The following is a 16,393-nucleotide window of genomic DNA, read 5'->3' on the forward strand; positions in this document are numbered from 1 at the left end:
GTGGAGCTCTGAGCTTCATTTACAAAGTGATTATCAGGTCATTTATGGTCTTCTCCAACCTAACAGGATTATTTATACTCTATATTTATATCAGGATTATTTATACTCAAGTCTGACCGTCTCTTTAGAAACCATGGCAATAGCCATAAAACATGTAGACTCTGCTATTGATTCTTCAGTTAGTCCTTGTCTGCAATGTGCAACAGTGCCTTTATGTGGCTTGTTCCTTCACGCAGGACAAGGTTTGGGACAGTTTTAGAGTTTGGTGCTTTTCATTTTAACACCCCCCCCCCACCCCCACACCTCTCACAAAAACACAGAATTAGCTGTTTTATGCTATTATACTGTTTTGCCATTTCGGCCAATCAGAGCACAGACAGTCATTCATTTAATAGAGCAACAGCAGAAATCTAACCCTAGAAATGTTTATATACGCTCAAGCACCCAGGTACACTGTTAAACGTGTAATTATAGCTATGCCATCATACTATAGCCCGGGATGAAAGCTGTATCACAACTGAATTAGATTGCATGCCATGGTTCAGTTCCAGTGCATCACATCAAGGTCATGTTACTAGAGACTGAGGAATAATAAGACTTGGTCAGTGTAAGCATTTTCCTTTGGCTTGTAATTATTCCCTTGGTATACGAGCTCTGCTGCATGATTATTCTATTTTTTATACACTTATTATTTTACCAGTCAAAACACATTTCAACACTGAAGACATTGAGGAAGACTTACAGTGAACATGTTTGTCATTGAATTTTACAAGCTTATTTTAGCATTACTACAACTGAAACACAGATCAAGTAAATGTTGCAGTTTGACCACATAAAGCAAAAAAGACAGATTTAACATTAAAGTAATAATCAGCAGTAGAATATATCCACATAAAATTAAACTGCGACATGCAACAAATAAATAATCAGACTTCTTTTCCTTTCAATGATTTATGCCAGCATCACGGCATCACAGAATAATCATTCATTTGAAGAAAAAAAAAATCGATTTTATGTATAATATTTGTCTAATTTCTTTAGGGTTACTCTCGTTAATGATGAAGAATCTTAACAACCCTATCTAATAGCTAATGCCCTTTCGAATTCAAGGGCCAGATTAAATTATAATGTTGTAAAATTGCCAATTGGAAAAGCTTTTTGATTTCATGGCATTTTTGGTTTCCCTGTGTAATTCTACATGCCTTGCTTAAAAGATCCGTAAGGTTCCAAAACCTTGATATGCATGTCTGTCACAAACAATTACAGTCTTTCCCATTGAATACAACCACTACGACAATCTTTGTTCTAAAATCTCGACTTGGGGATTATTTAAAGATTGATGAAGGTCAAGGGGGGTCCTGAAGGCTCCTTGTGTTTCTCAGCCGCCCCCTACAGTGCGGGGGTCTGGAGTGCTTTCAAGCTAGAACTAGCGCACTGCAGGTGCACATAAGATTCGCTCTATTAGCTCATGAAAATGATTTGTCTTTATGTCTTGTTTTGATTTGTTTTAATGAAAGGAGGTTGCAATGGTTGGACACCGTAAATGTAAAGTCTGCATTACAGTTTATTTCTTTGGTTAACAACATCCATCGCCTCCTTTCTTTTCCTCCTACAGACCTTACGCATTCACCTTTTCTTCCTTCACAAAGGCTGGCAATGGCTAGTTTATGTAGGACGTCTGAAACATAATTTGTTCTTGAGATCTCTGGGTTACAGAGTCCTTCAGGTTTGTTAAGGCAGACTTTGGTTTTCTAGCTGCTAATTCCCTTCCCCAGCCGTTACCGTACCGTATAACAATGCATCATAAAAGGCTCGTCAATCTCCTGATTTTATCTGTCACACGGAGCCCTGTACAGTATATCGCTAATTGAATCATTATGCATTTATGAATGTATCACAGTAAAGAAAGTCTCTGAATTATCCAAGATTAATTGCCCATTGTATATAGTTATTTTCCCCTTCCGTATTCTTTTTTTTTTTTCAACAGCAAAAACCAAACAAACCGAAGAATGCATTGAGTATTGCTATACCTTGCTAGCCTATGTCACAGTTCTTAAACAGTTACTTGTCCAGAAATGTGACTTCCAAAGGCAACTCAGCTTCCTGCCACTACAGTGATGGGAGCTTGGCGTTTATCTGCTGCGGGCAGGAAGTCTTCAGTTTAATGACCTTGACTAAATGAGATAGACCATTCACCAGTTAATGGGAAATGCAATTGATTCTCTCTCCCCTCCCCCCCTCTCCCTCCCCCTCTCCACTGGCCACAGGAGCTGTTCTTTAAGGATTTCCACTGGACTGAGATAAAGTTTCTGAGGTACATTGCAGAAAAGTCTGCAATACAGGTAAAAGAGCTAATATCTAACTGGCACACTTTGCTACAGCATGTAATACCCTTATCGGATAGCAACCAAATGACTTTAAAATTGTACTGCAGTTTCCCTATGATATTTAATAAATAATAGGCAGAGAAAAATAATATATGCAAAACATTTTTTCGTAAAGCAACTTGAGATTTCTGTTTTTTTTTTTTTTTTTTGTGGCTATTTCTATTATATCTCTACTGGTGTGAAGTTATGCAATGATATTACAAACTAAAATCAGGTCAAGTAGAACACCTACCAACTGGTTCTGGCCAACACTTTACTTCAACAGGAATAGGCCAGATACTGTATTCCTACAATGATATTTGGATTTAATTGCTGAAACCCACACCAGGTTTCAAACATACAACACTGCAATGCCTAGACCCCACTGTCAGTTTTTTAAAAAGCTTGCGATTATCAGACACACTCTTTCTTCCCATCATTAAACCCCCTGAAGCTGCTTTGTCAACAATAACAACTGCACAGCCCATGTCAGCTTCTGTCAACGTTTCTACAGAAGGGACGCTCAAGAGGCTTCTAAAAGTGGGGGCTTTTAGTAATTCATAACTCAAGAGGGAAATGCGCTGCTGTCTTTAAATGCAGTTGTTTATGCTTTACTGAATTTACCCATCAAAAACATGCAAAAACTTTGTACTGCCTCACCTATACTGCACTGTGGATATAGTTAGAGATAGGGGTGGGTTAGAGTACTCTAAATAATTTATTACTCAAGCACTCAAAAACATGTAAATAATATCTCTTCATAAATGCAAGTTCAATATATTTTAGCGACCCGGTCAGTTCTGGTTGGCAGACTTCACACGCAAGAGCTAACACATGTTACTTTCATTTTAAATTAAAAACTGATTTTGCTTTTATAGTTTTGTATGTACATATACCTGTTGACACACTAGTTTCTTTTAAAATGTTTATTATACAATTTTCATTTTTTGTACTCAATTTTTAACGCTCGAGTATTCAAGTACTAAATTACTCAAAATTCACACCCCTCGTTAGGGAGCCAAGCTTCCCTCTACAATACACCTTATGCTTTACATTTAAATACTTTCAATTTACATTTTCCTTTTTTTTGTTTGTTTGTTTCATATAACTAGGAAGTGAAGAGCAAGCGAAAGCCATCCCAGAGGCAGGAAAATATACAAGAGTTAAGGTTTTACTATCCCACATCTTTGATTATAGAACTTACAGTACTGTGTACAGTATGTGATACAATGGAAGTGTTGAAAATTGCACTATGGTGATACAGTATGGTACTGTTGCTCAATTTTGTTTCTATCTGTTGATTACAGTGGTTGTTAAACGATATTCAGTTTGGACACTGATTTGTATTTATTGATGTCATTTGTATATTAAAATAATTGTAGCAAAAGAATAATTAGTTCCATAAAATGTCCCTGCCATGCACATCTATTCACTGTATAGATCTGCAAGGTGCAGTTTTAAAAGACACTTGATATCTGGTACTACACTAGGTTAAAGAAAACGTCACAAAACATGCCTTTATTGTACTTGCTTGGTCATTTCACCTGGAGAATGGAAGTGTCCCCACCCCTTCACTGGTTTCTTTTCTGATAATAACCAATCAGCTGCTTGCCCCACTGGCTGAAATGCATCAGCTTTGCTGAGGTGAAACTACCCACTCAGTGCAAATAGATAACACAAGAATAAGCAGCAGAAATCATGTGTTATTATTATCATTTTCTTTTAACTGCACAAAATGGAAGGAGGATGATGGGATTATTTTGTTAGATAGAATTACTTTAAAGCCTTTGCAGATGCAACAAGCAGACACAAGGACAGGCAGTAATGCACGTACTGCACCTTAACCACACTTATAGCACACCCACACACATTCGAACTGATCTGAAAGCAAGTGCATGCTCCCTAGTGAGAAATCCCTGAAGGAGACTGAAGACAGAGCTATGGGACGTAATCATTTTTGAAGCTGTGAGACGGTAAGTATTTTTTACTCTAGTTTGTAAGGCATGTATAATGTTAAGTCCTTTTGTTTCACACTTGACCTTCACACGTGTTGCATTCACATAAAGATGTCAGAAATCAAAGTCAACACTTCATTTCCATCAACAGATATGAGGTGATTTCAAGATAAGAAACTGCAGACTTGATCAAAATTAAAGCCCAAACCAGACATGAACAGGGACAGTGTTACCATGAACAGACAGGATTCAGTAATATGAATTACACAATTTAGCAGAAATTTGTGTGTTAGTCCATATATGTACACTATATTGTTATATTGGGTAAAATAAGTTTTAAAAAAGGTGTTACCATGTAAATGTACTGATAAAATATAATTTAAATTATTGTCCAGCATTTATTTTTTCATCTTGTATTTAACTAACTGATTGTAAAATATCTTTTGCACATTAAGCAACATGATAAGCTTGGTCCATCCCTAACTCTCAATCATGAATCTTGAAGTAAAACTGGAAGCCTTGACTAGGAGTTCTACTCCACCCTATACTGCTAGCAGTACGGTATTCTTTTTATTGCTGCTTGTTTTACAGTTCACTCTTCATTCCCTGGGATATCAGATGGGATTCCCAATAGAGTTGATGTCTAGCGAAGTCAAGGGGCCTGCTAATGTCACCATATTAAATATTTGGATTAATCATTTTCAATAAAATGTTGGTTCACTTTAATTTCCCATCTGCCCACCCAGCTTAGAGACAGGGCATGAAACGGGAGCTCTGGCCAATCCTCTATAAGTATACCTAATATATATATTTTATTTAAGCTCTCTGGCTCTGGAGTTTCCTCATCCTGTCAGGTGGTGTATTTTAACTCCCAGATAAATTTAGCTCAACTGATACAGATAAAATTGCCTTTACCGATCGCCAAGGGAGCAGCCAGACAGAAGCAGCCATGAAAGATAAAAGCTCTCTGCAGAATGTTTATCTTAAATGAGCTTTCATTTTCATGTTTTTATGTGTCATTTACAGCACCGCATGTATATCATACATCATCTAGTCGAGGAGTATTATTGGTCAGGGAAACCAAAAAGCTAAGTAAACATTGCCTTATTTAATATTACCCTGATTCTAAATGTTACATAATATCACAGCCCAAGAGCTCCCCCAAAGAAGCAGTCATAGGATTAGTATCTGGGATATAGCAGGGTGTCTTTTTCAATATTTTCAGAATAACACAGTATTTAACATAACCAAAATTAATCCAGACCCTCTCAAAAATGTCATTTATTAAAAAACTATTTGGGCTTTTTTTTTTTTTTTTTTTAACATATTACAAAAGTGTTTGAAAAATAGTTCATAGCTTCAATAATGACGTACACAGACAAAAACATAAGTGAATTCACAGCTTTAAAAAAAGACTAAACAAAACTAAAAAAAACAGTTTCCCATCTCTCCAGGATACTGTCTACAAGAAAATGAAAGGTTTTGTATCAGGTCCTCTGTATTAATGTTAAACATCTGCATTTAAGCAGCTAGATGAGAGGAGTCACTGTAGTAAGATTTTGAGTACATAATTACCTTTAATTTACAGTATCCACCCACTGAAGATTCTCCCATCAGCTTGAGCTCTGAGCGTCACCTTTGCTGTCTTACACACACACACACACCCCAGACACACACAATGACGCTGAATTTATTGACAGTTTAATAAGAGATCTTTGGCAATAATACCAAAAATGGGGTTTGTAAGGGCATGTGAGATTCAGGGCCAGTTGTATTATGTGCAAAGAACAATGAGAAAATAATCAATGAGATTTAATAATCAATGTTCATGATGTATAAAGAAAACACAGCATACTAACCTTGAGAAAATCAATAGAAATGCAATCCATTTAGAGCTATCCACTGGTGGCAAATCAGACTAGGGTGGTGATTTGAGCATTTGATCACACACTGAGAGAAAACAGAATGAAGCTCTTCAGACAAGCTCTGCTAGACCAGAACAATACAATGCACATATTCTACAGCCTTTTTACCTCCAAGTATTGTGCTCTCCACTGCTGATAAAGCATGTTTACAGTATAGGTACTACCTTCTATAGAAACCTCGACTGAATTTCTTAGCGTAAGGTAGAATCGAAGACAGACTTCAATGAGCTCAATCCATTTCTAAAGCTAGGTTTGCAATGAACTGAGAAAAACGGGGCATTAAAGAAACAGCGGACTGTAAATGAATTCCAGGTTAGTAGATAAACTGTCATCAGGAAAAGATGTATCCTAAATAAAGCTGTGAGATTTGCAGAATCTCATACGGTAGAATTACAACGACTACTTTTTTTTCTTCTTTTAATCATCCGACACTAAGCTAACACAGGATGAAGTGAATTAAGGTAATCCCTAATCAAGAGTTTAAAAAAAATGGTGTTACTAGGCTCAAAACCGGAAATGTATATATTTTGTAAACGTGTTTTGGAAGTGCATGTGAAAGGTGTTTTGGGAAAGTGGTTCCCGCGATGGTACCTGATAGATTCATGGACAGTGCCATTCTGATGCACTGAGAGGAGATCTAAACTCATTACAGTCTACTTACACTGTGCTCTTTGCTGTGATACCAGTTGGGAAATGTCTTTTTATTTAACATTTTGGAAAAAGTAGGCCGCTAAATATCTCAAGTGGAAATTGAACACCGTTCTCTACTTATCCATAGTGCAGGAACAATTTACCCACAATACCCCACAGACGTGCCCTCACCCTACTCACACTAATGCCTAGGCTCTCTGAGAGGAGGTATTTTGTTGTTTGTGATACAGATTACTGTGTAAAAAGGAGCCTGACCTTCATCACCAACCAGATCAACTTCAGATTACTATCTGGATTTGAAGTAGCTGTGAGAGGTTTCATATCCAATTAATTTCCAATTGCCAATCCACTGAGCCAACCAGCTCTACTGAAGAAAAACCACTCAGGGGCTGGGGAAAATGTAACCTGGTGCTATACTTAAACTTGAGAACAATTCATATGAAACTCTTGTAAACTTATTTTATTATAGCATCAAATATCCCACACACGCACTTAATAAAAGGAAACAATTAAAAAGAACAAAGAAATAATACAAGTAAAGCATCTGACATAATAATGAAAAGCCAAGTTTCATCGATTTATATTCCAGGCTGTTCAAATGTTTTTAACCATCAAACAAACTATGAACTATTTAACAAATTATCTGAAGCTCATTTGATATGCATCTATATGTAGTGCCCAGCAAACCCGGTAAAATAATGGGTGAATAACGTTATGAACTAGGAACATAACATATCAAAAATATAAGTACTTCCGATACACTAACAGATTCAAACATGGCAGTCTGGACCACCACATTTGAAATTGAGTGTGCTGGATACAAGCAACGTAGACTGGACTGTAAAATAAATAAATAAATAAATAAATAAACACTTTTATGCAGATGCACATTCTAAATTGGCCCGCATTGCCCTGTCACTTAATCTCTTGACACCAATATATTAATGTCAACTACCTACCGCCATTAAATCTGACATCCGCTGCTTACTGTATAAGGTATAATTTATATCTTAAACACAGCATTATAGTCACAATGGAGCTTTTAAAAGGAAGCCATGAAATATGGCAATGTTCATTTGCAAAGCAAATATGAACTTTTAATTTAATCAATCATTCATTTAGCTGGCACCTGCTGTATATTACAATGTACAGTTCCATTGTTACAATGTAGTTTCCAATTTCTGTTTCATGGACGATCTATGCAATCCTTTTACAATTGCACAAAGCAAACCTTGTTGATGGTCCAGCTTTAATTACATTCTAAAAAGCAAAGGTATTTTTACCTGCAGATAACTTAAGGTTAATTAAGACCACCTCTATTTATAATTAAATTAAATTGAGGTCACAGCACTTAATAAAGAACCATGTATGTTTTGAAACAATGGAAATTACATCAGTTTACAGTAAATGCAGACCGGGACTGTTCACACAAGGATAAATCTCTATAAAACCTAATAATTCAATTGTTTTGAAAACCTTAACATTTGGCCTTAATTAGATACAATGTCCCTTTATTTCAGGCAAGAATAGACTGAAATGAGATGAACAAATAATGCATGGTCTACCTGACTGAAATGTTTTGCTTCACTATTATTAAGCATGCAATTTGTCCTTTTTTGGACTCCATGTCATGCATTTGACTTTGCATTTCGAAATGGAATTTGAATTTGAATTTAGTCACCGAGGCAAGGAATTAAAAGGGCAAGGTCTTACAGATTTCTCACTTGAATGCTTTGCAGATTCCTCTAAGAACCCCAGAAGAACCTCAGCACTTCTCTGAACAAAGATGTACCATTCTGTTAATAGTTCTGTCAACGTATTATGATGAAACAAATGTTTTCAGTTATTTGAAGGGTTTACCCCTTCTTGGTTTGATATTACTGGACATTATTGCATGTTATTTATTTTTCTCTTTATTCACGCTCCTCCACACACCGCCCTGCCACTACGCATTAACCTTGCTCTGGGCGTGACATCATGCTCATTTAATGTCTGTTGCTAAGGTTACAATCACTGTCAGTTGTGGCTGCAATTTACTCCTACCTGTTCAAGGTGAATAAAAACCAACAGTATTCATGCCAAGGGAGCGGTTGATACTGTATAAGACAGTGGCTTACTGTACCTGTCTGTGTCCCCTATCCCCTCATTCACCCCCCTCTGGATCACATCACGTGAGGCAGCCAGGTCTGGAATGCGGTTCATATTGCGAGAGTATAGACTTAGCCCTCCATCAGTCAGATATCTGAAAAGGAAGCATCACTTAGTATTTAGTAATTGTGCCATGTTGTTCAGTTTCCTATCTATGTATCTATTTTATAATGCATACATGTTTTGTCAAAATTATGGCAGGGCAACTTCTCAAACTCCCTACGGCTCACACAAACTGTTTAATTAAATGTGTGACTGAAGGGGTTAACAGTCATCTATTAATTAGCAATTAATAAGTTTACAGAAATAGATTTTTTTTTTTATTGATTTTTTAGTTTGTTTTGCAAAAAAAAAAAAAAAACTGAATGTTTTCACTGAAACAACAACCCACTGAAGTCCATACCGTTTTAATGAAATCCTAATATAGTGTTGGGGATGAAGGGTGATACAGGTGAAACATGCTGTTTGCACAATAACCAAACTACACAAGTATCGTGCTACTATTGCAGAAGTCCAGGGATTATTATAGTGAAACAGACTTCTTTGATTGCGCTCCACAATCATTTATAACTGTGAGAGACGGGCCAGAGACAGAGTACACACAATGACATTTTGTCTTTTATACTATTAGTGCACTGAAGCTCAATGTTCTCTTTTCAGCATCTCAGAGCAGAGCATTGCAATTTTGTCTGGATTCAGTCAGATAGGTATTTTAAATATTTACACCTCATTGAGACACTGTACATTTACGTATGAGTAGAACTGTTCTTCTCAATGCAGGTTGGCTATCGGGTTTTGATGCTTGAGAACAATGAACATTAAAATTGCACACAAATTTACATTGTCATATTTAGACAGCAACAAAATATGACAAGTTTCCCTGGACTGCTCTTCATATTGTTTTAATTACAGTAAAGCACCTCCCAGTAGGATATTGCCTTGTACTGAACTTTGTTATTAATGATGCAGACAAGCCCAGACTCTAGTGCAAGTGTTCTTAATCAGCACATATTACAGTTTCAGCACGTCTGGATAAAGTCACCAGCGTATTTTATCATTGTGGTAAAATAGAGTTTTTCAGATATTTTCCGCCTCTAACAAACTCGCTGCTTCAGTGGTGAAGAAATTACTAGTGTGCTTTTCTAGTGGTCATCTCATTACAAAAACTACTCCCTGCTCAGACAAGCTTAAACATGGCAAATATCCATGAATGCTAAAACAGTAATACATGAGTATGTTATGGTGTTTCAGCATGGTATTAGCAAATCAGTGTTTCTGTCTCATCCATCTCTTTGATATTCACACATTTCAATGTACAAACTAAAGGAAATAACACATGAATTACTTTCTCCTAACCCTAATTGCTTTAATATACAGAAATGTTTTTTTTCGCGCAGAGGGGGGTGTTACTTACCCACTGCTGATCTCATCGGTCCTCATGTTCTTGCTGAGGAGGTCCCCATCGCTCATGTAACCCGTCACATCCAAAGCCTCAGGCACTTCAAGGTCCCCTCCTCCCTTCTCACTCAGGTCCATGTGAGCCAGGTTCCCAGCCCGGGCTCCCCCCGTAGCTCTCCGCAGGGGGGTCGTGTACATGAAGCGTGAGGGGTCCGTGTGCATCAAGCGACTGCTATTGCTGCGAGGTGGGTATCCGCTGGGCAGCGAGGGGGCGTCGCCTGCCTGCAGCCTGGGACTTGACTGACCCAGCCTCCAGGCCATGTGTGACGATCGGCTGGTCAGGCTCGGTATACTCCTGCCGTTCACCTCCGTGGTCACTGTGCTGTCAAATGTTGTTTCTAAGGTGCTGTCGGGGCACAAACCAGAGAAATACAACCATGAGAGGCACAACGATGTAGTCTGGTTTAAAAAATCAGAGAACTGAAGAACAGCATTGTTTGTTTATCTGTTTTTCTGATTTCTGAATATTTTACTGCTCGTCTTCACTTTGGATTTCACAAACTCTAAGACCTATGACTAAACTTAAAACATAAACTGATATTCTTTACTGCTTGCAATTATTGTTTGTTGTACCGGCTGTGTTTAACTTTTCTATTGTATTTCGTTAAAGCAGATCATTGTTTTGTTTGTTGTTATTCTATTTTACTGTTGCAATTATATTAGTGTGCTGTTCTAGCTAAAATCCACCAACTGCCACAGATAAAATGCCTTTGCAGAAAATATCTGTTGTGACTGGCAATGGGAGATAAAATGCCACCTGCTCATGCAGCTTAAGTCTATAATATTTGTAAAGGATTTGAACAAGCACTAAATGGCAAGCAGGTGTTCATCTCCAGATTCCATTATGGTTTACTAGCTACTGGTGCCCTCCACAAACACTTGAGACAAATGACAGTCAATACACCTGCAAAATGTTCAGGCAATGAGCCAGCGATTGCACTGTTAGTTCTAACCACTGACCTGCACATACATTTGAAAAATATCTCTGAGAGTTACATTAAAAAATAGCTATTATAAGGTACTCCTCTTGGTGTGAAATGGAGCATGCATGGGGAGCTACTACACAGATTTCTGACTCTGGTATCTGGATGGGTTCCACAATGTGTAACATGTCTAGGAATTTAGTCTTGATTTATTACCAGCGGAAATGGTGTTTTGTTCAGCCCCCAATCAGTGACCACATATACCTACACCTTATGTGATGACAGTGAAAAGTTTCAAAAGAAGAATGCCAATGAACAATACTGTGCTGAAATTAGTGTGTGTTCTTCAACCAAGTAGCCAAAGCACAACAAGTTTGGGATACATCTTAGACAGGATCTGGCGGCTGATAAATACTGGCACAAAATTACGCTCTTGTCTACACCTAGCAGAGCGCCGTGTTTTCCTACACTTTCCAAGTTTCCCCATTAATATGTTGGCTTTGCCACACAGTACTGCAAAATTAGAATATGTTTTTTTCTCAGATGAACCTTGTAAAAACAGACGAAAGAAATCAACTGTCTACAGACATTCTGGATCGAATTCTGACTATCAAGGCTACGAATAGCACCAGATTCATACCAACGAAGCAGATGAAGCAATCTGCAAATGTGTCCATGTATGACCATAAGTAAATAAGACCTAAATAAATGTAAGTACATCAAACATCATATTTTATTATATATTTTATTGTTTCAATATTTTTTTTTTAAATTATGTCAGTAAAAACAATAGTGTCAGTAAAAAAAAAATTTAAAAAGCCTTTGCAAAAACTCTGGGGTTTATATGAACACAGCATCTGTGTGTTTCTATTTAAATAATTGAAAGTAGCGCACTGCAATCTGATCAGGCAGCTCAATCAATATCCATACATTATGTGAAGATGACTGGAATGAAAATATGGGGCTTCATGAAGGGAAAGACAAGCTTGACAGATTTTACAACAATCAGTTTGATTCATTGTTTGATGGTTGTAACATGATGGCTTGCAAATGGTCTGTACAAAATTCCTCCACACAAATAAGAATGACGAGTCTTATGAAAATTTCCCAGAGTTAGTTGTTCATAAATAAATAGGCTGATAATGCCTACAGTATTTTTTTATATCACTGTGTCCAGATCTATACTTTTACTAATACAAAGTCATACAGCTCAATTATATTCAGTGAGTAAGAGATAGTTAATTGATTACTTTAGAAATATGATTTCAACGAGGTAGTACTGATGATGCAGGAAGTGTTGGGTCCCACAACACAATATCGGCTCCTGGCCTACGTCAGGACAATATTCCGGTAATGTTGTTTAACATCAACAAAGAGATAACACGTGTGTTTCCCCCTACTGTCTCCCAGTGTTCTGGTTTCAGCACTGCTTGGAGGTTTCCGTCTGGTACAGTACCTGTGACTGATCTGGGTCCCTCTAAGGCTGGACATTGTCTCTTCTAAGTTTTGCCGCAGATCTGCAATGTTCTTCACTGTTCGCATTCTTCTCGTTTCAGGGTCCTCCCCTAGGGAACCGAACCAAGATAAAACTGATCATGTTAAGTAAAAAAATAAAATAAAAAAACAACATTGGAACCTCTTACATATGACAAACAAGTCATTCAAGTTAACACCAAAAACACAAGACAGCATTTATAGTTTGAAGTGACTTTAAATAGGGGAGTCAAGTTAAATATAAGCCTCAGTTTATACAGTACTGTGTAGCGAGTCACTACATGTGCACTCATAACAAAACAAAACAGCCACTACATTCATTTGGGTTGTTGTTGACTTGTCTTACTGATGCATGCTGTCAACCCAACTCTAAGGTAATAATACATTGGCTGATCCCACTGAATAACTTAAAAATGATACATGAAAAACAAAATAACCATGACACCACAGTCCTAGTATGCACGTGTGAAATATATGTGTGGCATGCAGGTACAGTGGATGGACATCTTTACTCTGGAATTTTCAATAATTGTGCTAAAGAATGTCTGGCAGCTCTTTAGATTACTGAGCATGACTAGTCGTGTAATTACATTGTAACGGATGGGTAGTTACCAATGACTACTACTCTTCTTTGGTAACTACTGTGCAATTAAATTATGCACTTATTCCACTAGTAGTAAAACTCTGATGTACATGTGACACATCCATGCATTCACCAGCTTATGATACTCTTTGCCTTTAGCAGATTTGAAAAGAACTTCAGATCTGTGTAAAAAGCATCTGTTACTGCAAAGAATCTCATCTCTTGCTCTGTCAAAATCTACAGTCCTAAGAGACTGTCTACATTCAGTATAACTTATCCTGTTCATACTTCTCCTCCTACAAATACAGTTTGACAGATCAACTACAATGACCTGTTTCTGGTGTGACCAAGTATAGCTGGAATGAGTTGATACGGTCTGTGTACTCAGGTCTGCATCACACTCAGTATTGAGAGACTAACAAAAGCTACACAGGACTGAACTGCTGTTATGATCTTTTTTAAAATTTGGAAATGGGTACAGTAATTACAATCTGCATATCAAAGTATGCCAACGCGTTCTTTCATCTTTAAAAATGACAACCACCAATGTGGCAAACACTATACAACTTTTCATACAGCAGAAAAGAACGCTTTGGTTAAAGCGTTACAGTAAGCGTCTTCAGCTGGTGTAATAAAGAGGAAAAAGCTTCCTCTCTCCAGCAGCAACACTGACTATACACTACATTCAGCTCATTTCATACATCTGGAGTTTGTTATAATAACCATATTTTGTAAGACCAAAACAAAAACGCTGCTAAAAGAATGGTTTGATGTTATGCTTTATTATATTTAAATGCTTAGGCTTCAGTTAAACACGAGGAATTAAATATCATAAATATAAAGTAAGATGGATGTCACTTGCCATTATCTGAAAACACCTTAGCAATGTTATTTTTAGTAGAAGCACTATAGGGAAAGCTTCTGAATGTAATTTATATGGAAATATATTAATATGTACTTTCTGACAAATTATTATGGGTTACAGAGAACAAAGTGCATATCATTATTAAAAACAAGCTCTGCATTATCCTAGTGAAGAAGAAGAAGGAGAAGGCGGCATTCCTAACCATATACAAATATGCAATGTACTAAGTATAATTATTAGACCTGAATGTGATGTACACATAAGGAGAATTGTTTATGCTTCAGGACAGACATATGAAAGCTAAAGCAAGCCAATGCAATATCCACCAAAAAGTTACAGAACAGCACTTACTCATTATGTTAGTGTACAGGGCCTGCTCTAGGTCCCCCAACATTGTCAATATAACCTCCTGATCCAAGTGAGCGGTCCCCTCGCGCTGACAGCCAGCTTCCTCGTCTGCCCAGTACTGGCTGCCGGTAACATTAGAGCCACAGAACAGGGCAGTATCATCATCTGACCTGCTGCTGCTGCCGCTGCCTTCCTCGTCCGTGACTTCACAAACTTTACTGGGAGCTTTTACTTCAGCCCACTGGCATCCCAGACTTGTGCATCGCTTTCTGCTGCTGCTGCTCACAGCACACAGATCCGCTTCACTGACCCTCTGTGCTGCTGCAGCCCTGGCAGGGGGGCTACCGTGGAACAGAGAGTGCTCGGATCTGGAGAGAGTCCTGGATAAGGAACCTGCTCGCTGCCTCCCATCCTTGTTGAGGAAGTTGTAACTGGTTTTTTTTGGAGCCTCAGCCTCTTCCAAATCAAAGGAGTACACCCTTTGCTCCCCCTCGCTCAGGTGTGTAAGGTTAATCAGTGATTTCTGCTTTCGGAGGCTGGACTTTCCCCTCACCGCAGGGTTCCTGCCTTGGAAAACTGATAACTCTGTGCCTTTATGCATCCTCTGAGCTATGATATATATATATATATCCACCTGCTTTGTTTTCAATGGGTTTTTCACTGCAGCAACAGCAGCAGCCTGTTCTAGCAGCAATGGATCAGAAAAGAAGCAGGCTTCAGCTGAAGGGCTTGCTCAAAGCAATGTTACATCCTTCGGGGTTTCCACCTAGGTGTCCTGTGCAGCCCATTCAACATTGTTCACAACCAATAGCATCCCATCTAATTGCAAATATCAAATATCCATCCAGACTTCATTTTACAGTGTATACTGCTGCTTTGCCCCAGCAGCACTAGAATAATCCTCAAGCCACAGCATACTTATGGTCACTAGCCAATAACTAGCTAGCTCCCTTCCCTCCAGCTGCAATTTTTTTCTCTTCCTCCTTTTTCCTTTGCCATTCCAAAGAGTTGACGTTGAGGGGGGCGGGATAAATATAAGGTTATCTTTCCCTCTCCCATTCAAGTGAGTTTAAAAACAGAGACTCACTCATTTTAAATTGCTGCCACACTGAAGGAAATGTGTCTTCCACATCAGAGCTCAATAAGAGCCGAATTGAGTCAGTGAAGCAGAGCTTAGCACAAAATTCGCCTCACTTTTAGTATTCAGCCTGCATTCACAGATCTATGTCTCCCTTCTCCTGCTGCATAGTATGATGCTGCTGCCGATGCTGGCTACCATGGCAGCAAACATCTTGGCAAATTACAAGAGCTGTCCAGTTTGTTACAGACAACAAACGGTCTTCCCAGAGTCAAAACTGCTGAGACTACAAAGGTAAACCAGGAATGGATAAAAGCAAAGCCCTTACGCACATGTTGAAATATGTTACATGACATAAGGCTGTTTCTCTCCACGCAATTACACAGTATGTGTGTGTGTGTGTATATATATATATATATATATATATATATATATATATATATATATATATATATATATATATATATATATATATATATATAGATTAGTATGATCATACTGATTTATATGAACTTGAACACAATATTAGTAGGCCAGCATGGTGGTTTTGATATGCTAATTGCTCAGGTAACTTGAGAGTTGAGGTGATAAGTTTGCAA

General features: G+C 37.9%; 1 protein-coding gene across 9 annotated transcripts in view; it reads right to left on the minus strand.

The window, feature by feature from the left end:
- LOC121320039 (neuron navigator 3-like) overlaps nucleotides 1–16,393 on the minus strand; it is a 158,833-nt gene that overhangs the window by 41,733 nt on the left and 100,707 nt on the right. For all 9 annotated transcript variants that reach the window (XM_041258174.1, XM_041258170.1, XM_041258173.1 and 6 more), the window contains 3 exons: nucleotides 12,883–12,991; nucleotides 10,460–10,849; nucleotides 9,020–9,139 (listed from right to left, as the gene is read on the minus strand). In XM_041258174.1, coding sequence (XP_041114108.1) covers nucleotides 9,020–9,139; nucleotides 10,460–10,849; nucleotides 12,883–12,991 — 619 coding nt within the window. The remainder of the gene's footprint in view (nucleotides 1–9,019; nucleotides 9,140–10,459; nucleotides 10,850–12,882; nucleotides 12,992–16,393) is intronic.

This window comes from Polyodon spathula, chromosome 8 (assembly GCF_017654505.1).
Source record: "Polyodon spathula isolate WHYD16114869_AA chromosome 8, ASM1765450v1, whole genome shotgun sequence".
Lineage (NCBI taxonomy): Eukaryota > Metazoa > Chordata > Actinopteri > Acipenseriformes > Polyodontidae > Polyodon > Polyodon spathula.